The sequence below is a fragment of the Phoca vitulina genome, unplaced genomic scaffold (genome assembly GCF_004348235.1).
Source record: "Phoca vitulina isolate PV1807 unplaced genomic scaffold, GSC_HSeal_1.0 scaffold81, whole genome shotgun sequence".
NCBI classification, from domain to species: domain Eukaryota; kingdom Metazoa; phylum Chordata; class Mammalia; order Carnivora; family Phocidae; genus Phoca; species Phoca vitulina.
In genome coordinates, this window is record NW_022589784.1 from 689,593 (window position 1) to 704,276 (window position 14,684).

At 66.4% G+C, this 14,684-nt stretch overlaps 1 protein-coding gene across 5 annotated transcripts; it reads left to right on the forward strand.

Annotated features, from left to right (window-relative positions):
* The first annotated feature begins 1,556 nt into the window (after positions 1–1,556).
* On the forward strand, positions 1,557–10,872 carry MIDN (midnolin). 5 transcript variants are annotated; one of them, XM_032394854.1, is made up of 9 exons: positions 1,557–1,653; positions 2,862–3,496; positions 4,517–4,604; positions 4,788–4,850; positions 6,807–6,935; positions 7,024–7,338; positions 7,489–7,663; positions 7,912–8,172; positions 8,855–10,872. In XM_032394854.1, the coding sequence occupies exons 2-9, from the start codon at positions 3,264–3,266 to the stop codon at positions 9,130–9,132; spliced, it is 1,542 nt and encodes a 513-aa protein (XP_032250745.1). In that variant the 5' UTR covers positions 1,557–1,653; positions 2,862–3,263; the 3' UTR covers positions 9,133–10,872. The 5 variants fall into 5 exon arrangements, with proteins under 5 accessions (XP_032250745.1, XP_032250746.1, XP_032250747.1 ...); XM_032394855.1 differs by having other exon boundaries at positions 7,516–7,663; XM_032394856.1 differs by having other exon boundaries at positions 7,519–7,663.
* The last annotated feature ends 3,812 nt before the right edge of the window (positions 10,873–14,684 follow it).

Here is a 14,684-nt window from a genome sequence, read left to right on the forward strand (position 1 = left end):
CTCACACCCAGGGACTGACTAGAGCAAGGAATGAACAGGTAAAAAAGGAGGAAGTGGATTGACTTAGTGTGTTAAGTTGGACCTGTAGAGCCAGGCTGGGGCTGTGGTCCTTTCCTGAGAGCAGTGTCCCACCCCTAGATGTGCATGAACCCTCGGGGCCCCTGTTCTGGGAGGACCCGCTACTCTGCTGGTAACCTGAGGGGCGAGGTCCCAGACCCGCCTGCGATCACACAGCCCTGGCCACCCTGGCCAAATCCCCGAGCCAGCACCACCTGCTCCGTCTGGGGCCCTCCAGCATCGAGATGCTCCGGCTTCAGAGCGCACAGCTCCCTCTGCCGCCCCCATGTTCCTCTGGCAGCAGGGCCCTCCAAGGCCCTCAGCGGTGGCCCCACAACCTAATCTCCAGGCTCCAGCGCTCCCTCAAGCCTGAGCTTTGCGCTGGCTGCCTCACTTTCTGGATCACCGTCCTCTGTCCCGCCAAATCCATCCCTCCATCCCAGCCCCCAGCGACCCCCTCCCAAAGGTTTCCTGACCCTGTGGAATTGGGAGCCTCTGGGTGTGGGTGTGACGGGTGAGTGTGGGAGGGGGCGGGTCAGAGGCTGCAGGAGCAGGGTGGGAGCAGGATGGGGACCTGGAAAGGAACACAGCCCTGGGAGGGGTGCCCACTACTAGGGTGGAGGTGGAGGTGGTCAGGCCAGATAAAGTGAGAAACCAGATAAATGGACAAGGGGCAGGCGAGTAGGTCCTGGGGTCCCCTCCTTTGGGCAGAGGGAGCAGGGGGACTGAGAGGGCCCCACACCAATCAGGGTCATCCTCAAAAAGTTCCCAACCCAGAGCAACGTGCTGGGAGAAACAGGACCTGCCACATTTTCACCTGCTGCTGTGTGGTGTCAGTTACCTGGTCTGTGAAATGGGTAGGGTGATCTGCCCACCCCCAAGCCCCCCACTCGGGGCCCCAGAGTGAGCCGTGCTGGATTCTATCCCTCTGCAGCCATGGAGAGCCGCAGAAACAGGCTCCAAAAGGTCACAGCGCGGCGGGTGGTGGCTGGCTGCACCAGGCTGGCCTGGCGCAGGTTAATCGCTCCATAAATGCCTTCTGAGGTCACCGTTAAGGGATGCAGGAGGCCAGGCTGCCGGGGCAGCTGGCTGGGGCACCCCCACAACAGGCAGGTGACTCCAGCCTGTTTTCCTGGACCGTGGCCGCTGACTCAGGCACCCCCCTCCCTTGCACACCCCCACGCGGGCGCCCCCAGGCGGAAGCACCGGGCCCTAGAGCGGCAGGGAAGGGGGGTGGGGCGGGAGCCAACCTGTGCACTCGAAACCCCGTCCTGGGGATCCGGCCCATCAGCGAAGCCGTTTGTGACCCTGGGTTCAGCAGCGACCCCCAATATACGAGGCGAGGCTTAAGGGGTGGGTGGCCCAGATCCCAAGGCGCCCCAGGGCCCTGGCCTGCAGGCAGGGGCGGGGGCCCGCCTGCGTCACCGGCCGCCCGGCCCTCCGCCCCCTGCCCGCCCAAACTCCACCCCGAGGGAAGGCGGTGCGGATAAAGGCTTGGGGGCCGCCCGCTCGGCCCCAGACCTGCCCCGCCACTGCGCGCTGTCCCCGGACGTGGGTACACTCAGGACTGTTGAGACCTCGAACTGGCCGCGTCTGGTGAGTGCGGGTGGGATCTCGCCGGACGAGTAGGAGGGTCCCCACTCTAGGCTCTTACGGGTGCCCCACTTTTCTTTGTTTTGGGGGCAGGCAGGGTTCGGGGTGTCTCCAGCCCTGGCAAGCCCCTCGGGTCGTGGGATGGGAGGGGCTCGGCGTAAGCAGCACCGCCCCGTCAAGACCTCAGCCCCCGCCCCGCCTCCCGGGCACTCTTCCTACCCCGCGAGTGACCTTGAGCAAGTTGCTGTTCAGCCTCAGTTTCTCCAGTTGTGCGGCCCCAGCCTCCCGCCTTGGAGGCTTCAGACCCCTAACGGAGGTTCCCACCTCGCCAGCGGTCCCGTAGGCCTCTCCCCGGCCCCGGGGCAGCTTCTTCGCCCCCTCCCCAGGACTTCAGGCAGCGCTCCCGGGCAGGGCCGGCAGGGGGCGCGCCGGCGCTGCTGACTCACCGCAGCCCCAAGCGGCGCGCGCGGGCGCAGCCGGGGACGCCGCGTCACGTCACGGCTCGGGCGGGCGAGACTCGGGAAGCGGGCCCGGCCCGCGGGACAGGGGTGGGACGCGAGGTGGTGCCGGCGCGGGAGGGGCCCTCCCGGCACCGGCCCACGTCACCGGGGTGCAGGCCCCGCCCGCAGCCCTACTCCTCGTCGGACCTCACGCCCCACGGGTCGGGGACGCCCGCCGGCCGAACCTCCTGAGAGCCGCCCGGCCACGAAGCGCGAGGATCGCCTCCCGCTTCCGCTCGCGGCGGCTTCCCGGACAGACGCGGGGGGAGGTCCCCCGGCTTCCTGCCCCTCCCGGCGCTGGGACAGTGCCCGCCCCCACGCCGCGCCCCCCGAGAGCGGGACCCCGCGCCGCCCCCTCCCCACCCCGATCCCTCTCGGGCCGCCTGCCCTTTGTTGCGGACCGTATGAATGGCCCCCGGCGCGGGCGGGTGGAGCGCGGGGGCGGGCCAGAGCGGCGCCAGCCCCGCCCCCGCCGAGCTCCCCTTGGCCACTGGGCCGGGGGCGGGGCGAGGGGCGGGCCCGCGCGGCCACGTGGGGCAACGCCGCGGCGCTTCCCATTGGCCCGCCCGCGCGGCTGACTGAGCGTTCGGCGCGCGGCGATTGGCCGACGCAGGGCCGGCGGAGTAAGTAGTGAATGGGAGGGGGCGGCAGCCCCGCCCCTTGGAACGTTGATACATTATAACTTTTTTTTCTTGTTACTTTCACCCCCAGATCTTTCAAGCGGCGGCGGCGGCGGCGGGGACGGCTGTTGCTAAGGGAGGGGACGCGCGGGGAAGCGCGGCCCGAGCGGCGGACAGTACCGAGCGCCACCGCCTAAGCGGCGCCCCTTCCTCCGGACCCTCCCCCACGCCCAGCGTCCTTGAAAGGAGCCGCGAGTGCAGTCCCCACCCCCGGAAGGCGCCCCGACAAGCCAACGCGACCCCGGAGCGCCGCTCGGATTTTTGATTATTGATTCACCTTCGGCTCCTGGGACTTTCTCGAAGGGGACGTGCGCTTCCCCTAGGAACCCCGAGGACCCCCGGCTCGGGGAGCCCCCCCCCCGCACTGCCCGGAGGCGCGGCGAGGATTGGCGGCGCCCCGCGGACCCCAGCTCTCCAGCGCCGGCCGGGGGGGATGGAGTCGCAGCCCGGCGGCGCCCGGAGCTGCCGGCGCGGGGCCCCCGGCGGCGCCTGCGAGCTAGGCCCGGCGGCCGAGGCGGCGCCCATGAGTCTGGCCATCCACAGCACGACGGGCACCCGCTATGAGCTGTCGGTGCCCCCGGACGAAACGGTGGAGGGGCTGCGCAAGCGGCTGTCCCAGAGGCTCAAAGTGCCCAAGGAGCGCCTGGCGCTGCTCCACAAAGACACGTAGGTACCGCGCGCCGCCCCCGGACCCGCCACCCCCTCGGGCCCAGGCCCCCGGGCGGGAACAAAGAGCGCGCCGCACGGGGAAGGAAGGGGGCGGCCAGACGGGGGGCGGGGGCGCGCCGCGCGCTCTCGGGCGCCCTCTGCTCGGCCTTGCCTGCCTCGGCCCCCTCCCCCGCCCGGGGTCGCCGCACAAAGGCGGCTGCGAGGGCCGCCCCCTCCCCTCCTGGGAAGGCAGGAGTCCCGGGTCAGTGTGGGGGTCCCAGCAGCGGGGGTGGGGGGCGCGGCCGCCTCCTTCTCTGCCTTATTTCCCGCTGGCTTCCGCATTTGCTCGGTGCCCTCTTCTACGTCTGGCTGTTTTCTTCCCCTACTTGCGTCTTTCTACCCCCCTTTGTTCTAACCACCGAGCACTCCCGCAGTCTCCCCCTCCCCCCTGGTATTTAAATCGCCTCCAGGCCGGGGAGCACTCCCCCCGCGGGCCTCCAGGGACACGCAGTGTCCATCCCCAGCGGAGGGGCCCCCGTGGGGGAGGGGCGGTTGGGGGAGGGTCTCCTTTGTCTGAGCCGCGGCGGCCTGCGCCAGGGAGGGAGGGAGGAGGGGGAGCCTGGCCCCGCAAAAGACCCTAAAGGCTAAGCCCTGTGGCTCCCACAAAGAGGAGCGCCGGGCCGGAGTTGGTGAATTACTGGCAGGGGCTGGCCCTGGGGTGAGGGAAGGGTGGCAGAGGACGGCAAGGGTGCACTGGCGCCCGGGTGATGAAAAAGTGCTTTGTTGAGGTGCAGAGGTGGTGCCCCAGTGCAGAGTTGGGGCTTCTGGGAAGGAGGTTTGAGCCACTTGCATGGGGGCCCTCGGGGCCAGATGTTTGACACTCCCCGCCCCCCCCCACACACACACCACCTCTCTGGTCTGAAGACCAGGAAGGGAGAGGGGTGGGTAGGGCTCCCATATCTCCCCCAGGAACACAGCCCTCCCCTCTGGGTCGCTGCCTTGTCTCCTTGGCCTCACCCTCTTCCTTCCTCTCCCCAGCCGGCTCAGTTCGGGGAAGCTGCAGGAGTTCGGCGTGGGGGATGGCAGCAAGCTGACGCTGGTGCCCACCGTGGAGGCGGGCCTCATGGTAAATGGCTGGGGCAGAGTGCCCCAGGGGCTCTGGCACAGGCGGGCAGCCCCTTCCCCTGAGAACTTGGTTCCCAGCACACACCCTGCCAGGGCAGCCCCTGTTGGCAAGCAGCTCCCTTGCCCTGGCGCCTGGGCCCTCGGACCAGAGCGCACGCTCAGAGCGGCTTCTCCTCTGTTTCAGTCCCAGGCTTCAAGGCCAGAGCAGTCTGTGATGCAGGCCCTGGAGAGCCTGACCGAGACGCAGGTAAGACCCGCGCCGGTCCCTCCCAGACCAGGGGGAGGGCCTGGGGGGGTGGTGTTTGTGCTCCCAGGAGACCCACGGGGAGGGAGGGTACGCGCCGCCCAGCCTTCCTGCCAGTTTGGCCTGGTCACCCAGCTTCCTCTTCCTCCTCCCCCCTCGCACTCACCACCTGACCTTGAGGGCCTTCTCTCCCACGGTGGCTGCCTTGGGGGAGGGGGCTGGGCTTTCACAAGCCTGCCTGAGGGGGTGACCTTGGCCCACGCTCCCACACCGCTCCCACACCGGGGCCTGGGTCCCCAGTCCCCCTAGCCACTGCGGTTTCCCCAGGGCAACCTTTTTTTTTTTTTCCAAATTTCTGTGGGTGGGTTGGGGGGCCTGGAGGGGCCAGCCTGGGTGACACTCCTTCCGCCTTCTTTGACCCCATTGTAAGGGGTGGGGAGCCACCCCTCCTCCTTCTCCCTTTGGCCTTTGTTCTCTGCCCCAAAAGGGGGAGGGGGCACCCAGCCCCAGGGCCATAGCCTAGACAGGATGTTAGGAAAATATTTAGCAACTGGCCAGGAGCTGAGGAGGAAGGCAGGGACTGGCCCACAGCCGGGTTCCCGGTTTTGTTGCAGCCTTTTTTTTTTTTTTTTTTTACCTCCTCCTTTCCTCATTTTTCTGGCGGCGGGGCCCTCCTCCCAGGAGGGTGACACAGGCCTCAGCTATCCGCCCGCTGCCAGGGTGGGGGAAGCAGGCTGCTGCCCGCCCCGGCTAGGGGGTGGGCTGGGCTGGGCTGGCCGCAGGAAACCTGCTCAGCGGCTTCCCTTCCTCCTGCCCTGAGGCCCTCGCCCCCTCCCCGACATGTAGCATCCTGTCCTCACCAGCTAGCTAGCAAGGAGGAAGAGGGGCACTGGCGCTGGGTGGTCTGCCATCAGGAGGGCCGGTGGGCTGAAGGCAGAGCTGGGGTCCCGGGAGCTGGGTGGGGGCCACACTGGATTTCCTGGTGAAGATGGGAACTGAGCTCTCTGCTCATGGGGGGCCTGCGGTTGGCAGGGGGGCCCGGGGTGTCTTTGGTTCACATCCGCCCCAGGGTGCCTGCGTCAGGAGGGGGGGGCACTGGGCGGAGTGACTGGGCTCCCAGGGCTGTTTCCCCGCCTGGCACCGAGTCATGCCCTCCTATTCGCCCTCCCCAGGGAGGAAGTTGCAGGGTGGAGGGGTGGGGGGGACTCCCCAGTTGCTCTTGGGAAGCCAACCCAGGCCCTTCCTGCAAGGGGAGTCTCTGGGGTTGGGGGGGGTGCCATGCAGTCCAGGCTTCAGGGTGGGGGCTGCACACTGCCCGCCTCCCTCGCCTCCTCCCCACGGCCCCCAAGCAGAGAAGGTTACGCCAGTCGCTGCCAGCGGAGGGCTGGGAGGCGGTGGTTCTGAGTCATCCCGGCCTATGTCACTTCTCAGAAACCTCCCCCCCCCCACCACCACCACCATCCTGGCCCCTGGGGAAAGCTCAGCACTGGCTAGGCTCCAGAGGAGGAGCCCAGTGCAGACTGAGCTCAGATGCACCCCCCACCACCACCACCCACCAGATTGGGGGGTTTGCGTTCAGGCTACGTGGAGGTCTCACAGGACCCAGGCCTCAGAGAACCATCAGGGCCCCCTCCTGCAGCAGTGAAGCCTCCCCCTCAGTCTCAGCCCCACCCAGGACAGATAAATATTTATCTTGAGAAAGCAAAGGTTAGGAAGAAGAATTTGTCCAGGAATTCCCGCCCACTTGCTGCCTGGGTGGCTTAACTGGGAGGGGGTCTGAGATTGGCTCCCCTCCCATATTCACAGGCAGAGGATTGGGGGCTGGGAGGGTGGGGTTATTCGAGGGCAGTGACTGCTGACTGGGCCTTGCCCCCTCTGGCCTCAGTTTCCCCTTGAAAGAACCAAGCTGGCCAGGGAGGGCCAGGCCCCCCCCATCTGACCCGCCTCTGTCCCCCACAGCCCCCAGTGGCGCCCGGGCCGGGCCGGGCTGGCGGAGGCGTCTTCCGGAAATACCGATTCATTTTATTTAAGCATCCGTGGCACCGACAGGGACCCCAGAGCCCAGAGAGGGGCGGCGAGAGGCCCCAGGTCACACAGCGCGGGGGGCCGGGGCTGGGCCGGGCTGGGGGCGCGCAGCAGGCTGGGGCCCTGGCGCTGATGGGGCCCCTCTCTACAGGTCAGTGACTTCTTGTCCGGCCGTTCGCCGCTGACCCTGGCGCTGCGCGTGGGTGACCACATGATGTTCGTCCAGCTGCAGCTTGCCGCCCAGCACGCCCCACTACAGCACCGCCACGTGCTGGCCGCCGCCGCCGCCGCGGCCGCTGCGGCCCGGGGCGACCCCAGCATGACCGCCCCTGTGTCCTCTCCCTGCCGGCCCGTGTCCAGTGCTGCCCGAGTCCCCCCGATGTCCAGCAGCCCTGCCCCTGCGTCCCCCTCACCTGTCACCGCCGGCTCTTTCCGATCCCACTCAGCTTCTACCGCCTGCTCTGAGGTGAGTCTGGGGAAGGCTCATTCTTGGGGCCGGGAAGGCAGGCTGTCCCCGGAACTGGGGGAGGGGAGGGGCTCAGAGTCCCAGATGTGTGCTTTGTACGAAAGGCCACCGCCAGACTCTGGACTCCAGGGACTCTCCTTGCGCCCACAGCTCACATGCCTCCCTCTCTCCGACCAGCAGATGGACTGTTCGCCCCCTGCCAGTGCTGGTACCAGCCCCACTCCCACCCCCGCGGGGAGCCCTACCTCCCGCTCCCGCAAACCCGGCGCCGTCATTGAGAGCTTCGTGAACCACGCCCCGGGGGTCTTCTCAGGGACCTTCTCTGGTAGGTGTTACGGGACCCCTGCGCCACCCCCCGCTCCCCCCAGAGATCACCGGCTGGGGGTGGGGTACACTCTCACCCATCCCCCCACCCCACCCCGGGGTCTCCTGGCACATGCACAACCACGCAGGAGGCTGTGGGCCCCCGTGTGCCTCGCTCCCGCCCCGGGGTCCCACCTGTCTACGAGTGCGCCCCGGAGGCCACGTGTCGGTCACGTGAGCGCTCAGCAGCGACTCCCCTGTCTCCTGCAGGCACACTGCACCCTAACTGCCAGGACAGCAGCGGGCGGCCGCGGCGTGACATCGGCACCATCCTGCAGATCCTCAATGACCTTCTGAGCGCCACGCGGCACTACCAGGGCATGCCCCCGTCCCTGACGCAGCTGCGCTGCCATGCCCAGTGCGCACCCACGTCTCCCGCCCCGGACCTCACCCCCAAAACTACCTCCTGTGAGAAGCTGGCGGCCGCAGCCCCGGCCTCCCTGAGCCAGGCCCGCATGTGCAAGCCGCTGGGTGAGTGTCCAGCCGCCCCACCCGTCCCTGGGCTGTTCAAGGCCCCTCTGTGCGCTGCTCAGAGCAGCTGACCCAGGGGGGCTGGGGGGGCCGGCAGCTGCTTCTCGCCCTGCTCTGCACTGGAGCCGAGAGAAGGGAGCATGTGTGTTGGGGGCACAAAGTGTCCTTGTCCTCTCCTGAGGGGGGTACTTCCTTCTTGCCGCCCCCCCACCCCCCGGCACCTTGTCCAGATGGCAGGTGGAGCCTCTGTGAATGGCCGAGTCTGATGAAGGAGGGGGCCAGAGCTGCTCCGGGTAGCCTGTGTCCCCCAGAGACCAGGTTTCCCCCAGTAAATCCCGAGTCCGCCGAATAGTGTCCCTCTTGCGTCTGGCGGGCCCGCAGCCCAGGTCGTGAAGGGGAAACCAAGGCACCGGCCCCAGGGCCTGTGCAGCACCTGATAGGCGTGCTGGCGGCGTGCTCAGCACCCGTCCCGGACCCGGCCTAGCCTGCACAGAGACGGGCCGGAGACACCTTGAGTCCCAGGAACTTCACGGCGCCCCGGGCTCCGCCACGGACCCGACGGACTCTGGAGCGAGACTCCCTCTCTCAGCGCCCAGGAAGGCTGGGTTGTGCCTCACGCCTGGGGGGGTGTCTGGCCTCTGCCCCGAGGGGCTCAGGGGTCACAGTCACTGCTTCCTTTCAGGGGACCGGCTGCGGCAGACGGAAAACCGGGCCACGCGCTGCAAGGTGGAGCGTCTGCAGCTGCTTCTCCAGCAGAAGCGGCTCCGCAGGAAGGCCCGGCGTGACGCCCGCGGCCCCTACCACTGGCCGCCGAGCCGCAAGGCCGGCCGCAGCGACACCACCAGCGGCGGGGGAGGTGGCGGTCCCAGCGAGGCCTCCGGCTTGGGCCTCGACTTCGAGGACTCCGTTTGGAAGCCGGAAGTCAATCCTGACATTAAGTCAGAGTTCGTGGTGGCCTAGGAACCGCGTCCCTCGCCCGACCACCCTGGGCCGGGAGTCCCCCGGCATGGCCTGCGCGCGGGAGGGCAGGCGGTCAGGGCAGCGGGGGGCCCCTCCCTCCCCGCCAGCTTCCTTCTGGTTTTGTTTTGTTTTTTTTTCGTTTTGTTGGTTTTTTGTTTTTTTTTTTTAATTTCTATTCTTACCATGGTTTTCCGAACTCTCCATGGACTCGGTTCCTGCCTCCTTGGTTCAGCTCACACCTCCCCGCCTCTTCCTCCCGTCGCCGGCTCCCATCCTCGGCCTGAGCTGGGTCCTTCCCCGCCCACTTCCCAAGCTCCAGATATGTAGCAGTCACTCCAGATGGTTGAGAGTGGGACGAGACGAGGAAGCCGCCCCCACCCCTTCAGGTTTAAGTCAAAAACGTAGATGCCTCATGATGCACTTTACAGACGGGCAGGGCCTAGGAGGGAAGCCCCGCTGCAGCTGCGCCCCAGCCTCCAGGGCGGCCGGCCGGCCCCACAGCGACCGGAGACCGCCTGCGCCACCCGCACGGCCGGGTCTCCTCCACATCTGTGCTTTTTTCTCTTGGTCTCTTTTTCCAGGGGAAAAAAAAAAGGCGCTTCAGTAGGCTGACCCCAGCCTGCCTCGGGGTTCAGGTGGGGGTGTGGGGCCCTCTCCCGAGTAGGAAAGAGAGGGAGGGGGACAGACAGCCGCCAGCCTTCGTGTCCACGCACTGTGCCATTTCCTCCTGCCCCACCCCCTTTTTGTTCTGAGCTTGGGGTATTTATAGACTATTAATTTTCTGAGCCAATAGTGGTTGGGAGTCTCTTGAAAACTCGGGAGAGAAATGGTTGGGGGGACAGGGGAAATAACCCCCAGCGCTCCTTCCTGGCCCGACCTGAGGGATCTGGGCCTGTGGGCTGTGTCTGGAGGCCCTCTGGCAGCCAGGAGGGGAGGGGGTGCTGAGCTGTGAAGCCCCCGGTAGGGGTGACGCTGTGTAGCATTAACCCCCTTGGGGGGGGTTCGCTGCTGGTCTAAATTGGACCCTCCCCGCTAGTGCCCTTATCCCCAGATTCCCCTGGGGCAGAGGGACAAGCCCTCTACTGGGGCCATTTCAATGGGGGTGGAGTTTTTTTTTCATTCACTTATTTTTTACTGATAATGGAGATGATCGGGCCCTGCCCCCTGCCCCCTGCCCCCCAGTCTTGTCCTTGCCCCACCTTTCTGTCCTCCAGACACCCCCACCCCCTGCCTGTTCCTTCATCCTATCGTAGGTGAACACCGCCCCCCCTTATGTGTTTAAAGTTAATGGTTTCAGATGTGAACATCATGTGTTAATTGTAGCTCTGTAAAATTTTTGTGGGGGGGTGGGTAGGGAGGGGTCAGAGGGTAGGGGTCAAGGATTTGTTTTTTTGTTTGTTTTCATTTTCCAAAAAAAAAAAAAAAAGGAGAAAAAAGGAGTGGGTTTGTTTTTGAAGAACTGTCTTGGATACCTATTTAAATGTGTTCTGTTTTGTTTTTTTTTAAACGATTTTTAAATAACACCTGTGCCTCCGCGGGTCTGAGGGTGGAGGCCCCAGGCAGGAACCAGCCCGCCCCCCTCTGCCCTCATCAGGGCTCCCCCAAGAAAGCATTACCCACCCTCAGGGTTCGGGCTGTGGGGTGTCCCAGCACCTTGCGTTGAGTTTCCTGTATGAAAACAAAATTGGGAAAGATAAACCTACACAAACACCGTGATTTCAAGTAATAAACAGAAAATGAAACGAGTGAATGTGCTGCCCGCTTGTGGGGGGTGGGGGGTCTTGGCCATCACAGGGGGCTCCCAGGTACGATGGGTGGTCTTACATACCTGGAAGTGGCACGGTGGGTGGGTCTTTCTCTGAGGAGGGGGCTTGGGGTGATCAGGTGGCCCGGTGAGGTGCTGGGTTCTCCCACCATCTCAGGTAGTGGGAGCTGGAAAGTGGGTGGGGGTTGCATCCCAGAACAGTTCCCACGTTCCCTCCCCGGCTTGAGGTGAGGGTGGGCAGGAAGTTGCCCCAGCAGGGGAGGGAGGGGCCAGCCACTTCCCCGGTACCCGAGGCCGGAAGTCCTGCAGGGTGTGGGCACAGGGCTGCCTGCTTACAGTGCGCCCTGGGTGGGGCCTCAGTTCCCGGCTGTGGGAAGTGGGCTGGGGACTGACCCCTGGAACTGTCACCAGGGATACCTGAGCACACACTCTGGGCCTCGGTTTCCCCAGCTGCTGACAGGGAGGCTGCTCCAACTGCTGGGCCGGGCAGGAGGTACTGCCTGGGTGGGTCCCTGACCTGAGCCCTCCCAGAGGCTACCAGAGCCCCCTCCTGGGGGCCTGGCCCCCAGAAGCTCTCTAGCGGAAATCAATGATTCCCCAGGGCCTGAGCCTCTGGCTTGACCGTCCCAGCCTTCGGTGAACTCTCACCCCTCTCTGGCCTCACCCTGGCCTTGCATTCCAGCGCTCCCCAGCCCTGACGGTCATGCATCAAGCCTCCAGGCCTTTGTCCGGGCCGTGCCCTACCAGGAACACCCCTCTCCTGTCTGCCCTTGCACTGCCTAGGGACTAACTCAACTGGCATCTCCCTGGGGGCCGGGTCAGGGGCCAGTCCTCTGGCGTCCCGCTGTCATCCACTTGGACTGGGCAGAGGCAGGACAGTGAGAGCACCCACTCACCTGTGCTTCCTCAGTCAACAGCACTGCCCCCAGAAGTTACAACTAACTGTAGTCCCAACTGATAGACGAGAAAACCCCATGGCCAGAAACATCAGTCGCCCAAGAGGATCGGAGTGTCCACCCACTCCTGGGCAGATTTCTGATGGCCCAAGCCCTTGCCCTCCCAACCCCAGCTCCAGGGACCCCATGGGTAAGGGACACAGGTCCCGTCCCAGGAGTGTCCTGGGAGCATCTCCAGAAGGACCTTCTGCCCCTCTCCCTGGCCAGTCACCCCAAAATCATCGCAAGCCCACGGCAGGAAGGTAGGATGCCACACGTCAGGCTGATCTCTCCAGACCTCAGAGTCAACGGCCACAGGTTGGAGGCGTGGGTGGGACAGCTCAGGTGGAAGCTTCCGCCCACGCAGCTGCCCCTGGGGGTCAGGGCTGAGGGCTGTACCCAGGTGATTCCACAGGGCTGGGTGGGGGATGTGGAAGGAGGTGTCAACTGAGGCACCTGCTGAATCACAGGCTGAATCGCAGGCTGTGTGTGCACGCTGAGGGCGGGGGGCACTTGCCCTGCTGCCCGGGAACCCACCCCTCAGGGCGCTGCCTGGCGCCCAGCCCGGGAGTCCAAGGGTCACGGCCCTGCCCTGGGGTCCCAGGAGGACAACACCCCGGTGGGGGCTGCGGGCCATTGGCCTCCTCCCCCCCTAGGCAGGGCGCACAGCGCACACACCTAGCCAGGGGGCGGTGCCTGGCCGAGGGGAGCCGCGGCCAGAGGGGCTGCAGGCTAGGCCACGTGAGAGAAAGGTAAACTGAGGCCCGGCGAGGACTGGGTCTGCCGAGATCGCAGGGGGCGGTCTCTGCCCTGCGCCGCCCCCTCCTCCCATTGAGGAAAAAGCTGAATGGGAGGGGGTGGCCCCCGGAAACCCGCAGGAATGGAATCGCGGTTTCCACGGCAACGCGCCGCGAATCGGGCCTGACGTCACCGCGGGGAGGGCGCCCCGCTCGCCCCCGTCCGCGCGTCGGGGGGCCCAGGCCCCGCCCACCCCGGGGGGGCGCCTCACTGGTGGCCCCGCCGTTCGCTCCTCCGCACGCACCAATGACAGCGCGGCGTTAGCGCCGGAGGGTGGGACCGCGCCCGGGCCGGCTGAGTGCGCAAGCGCGGCGCGGAGGCGGGCGGCCCCCTCCCCGTGGTCGCGCGTCTGCAAACTTGGGGGCGGGAGGCGCGCCGAGGGTCTGACGGCTCGGCAGCGCCCGGACGGAAGAGGGGGCGTAGCGGGGGGCGCCGCACGTGGACCCCCGCACCGGCGCGTTCGCTCGCACCCCTCCTTCCACGTCCAGGCATTGTCTGCTGCCCCCTCCTCCTCGACTCGGTGACGCGACCTCCGGATTGGGGGAGCATGCAGCCCCCGGGCGGGGGGAGCGCAGGAAGGCGAGCGGGAGGAGAGCACTTGGCCTGAGGTTTTGCCAAAGGAATAGGAGTTTGCCAGGCGTTGGAAGAGGGAAGGGGTGCCCCTAGGTGGGAGACAGCGTGCGCAACGACCTGGAGACGTGCAAGCAGGTGTATTTATGGTGGGGGGGGGGGGCAGCTGCGAAGTTAGTTGGGGGAGAGAAAACCAAAGGTGGGAGGAAGACGCCGAGGCGAGGACCCGAAAGGGGCGATTCCCCAAGTCTGTGGCTGAGGATTGAGAGTGGCCCCCAGGGAGCAGAACATTCAGGTGGCTGGATGGCTGGGCCTTCAGCCTGGGCTTAGAGGAGAGGCCCGAGGAGGGACAGATGGGGCACTGTGTGAAGGCGGCCTCGGGTTCAGAGCGAGGTGGTTGGCAAGGGGGCTGCGGGGAGCTGGGGGCTGGGAGGAGGGGAGCAAGGTTGGCTGTGACCAGGAGTCTGCTCAGAGAAGGCAGCGGCCGGTGTGAGCAGGAGCAGGCGCCGCCCGGCGGGGAGCATGCAGGCCAGAACTTCTGGTCCCAAGTTAGCCCCAGGCTGGGCAGGCGCAAGACTCGGTGGAGGGTCGCGCGGGCTGTGCGGACAGGTGTGGCTGCCGAGGCGTGCGCTCTGGACTGGGGGCTTGGGTCCAGGTGGGCAGCGCTCCTGGATGATGAGACAGCCGTGGGCAAGCAGGCGAAGGTCACTGGGGTCACTGCCTTCTGCTTGAGGCCAGAGTCCCCTGGGGGCGGCCAAATGGGTAATTGGGGCTGGCTCCACGCTTTTGAAATGCCAAAGGCCAGGATCAGGGCCTGCCTTGGGGAGTAGCCGGACCTCTGGCAAGGAGCCATCTGGGGAGATGGGAGTGAGCTGTGCCCTGTCGGAGCCCGCTCCTGGACCCCCAGCACCAGGCGGGTGCCCAGGGCACAGCTGCCCCCACCGGGCCCAGTAGGACCTGCCTGACTCTCCAGGTGCCTTGGGAATGGGAGTTACCAAGCCACAGCCAAGGGTGCTGGGGCCCAACCCAGGAGTCTTGACTCCAGCCCCACCCACGGCTGCCCCGCCCTGGGAGGGCAGGGGACAGGCAGCCTCAGGTGTGACCCGGGACAGGTGAGCAGCCCAGCCCCGGTGTGGGGGCGGGGCTGCTGTCACCTGTGGCCCTGCCCCTGTGCCGGCCCTCCCTCTGGGTCCTTGTCCCTGGCTTGCTGCCTCGACTTCTCCCCTCTGTCTCCTAAGTTCTCTGCCATTCCTGCCTCTGGCCGGTTCTCTCTTCCTCTTTCTTTTTGCCTTCCTCAGTATCTCGGTCTGTCTCTGTTCCCCTCTGGGTCTCTCTGCCCCACCGACTCCTCCCCTCTTCCGCCCCCTCTCCGGAGGGGGGAGGGGGGAGGGGGCCCTCCCTCACCCCCGGCACACATTCCAGCCTCCACCCCCGCCCGGCTGCCCCTCCCTGGAACCAGCTGCTGCAGCACTGGGTGCCCAGGA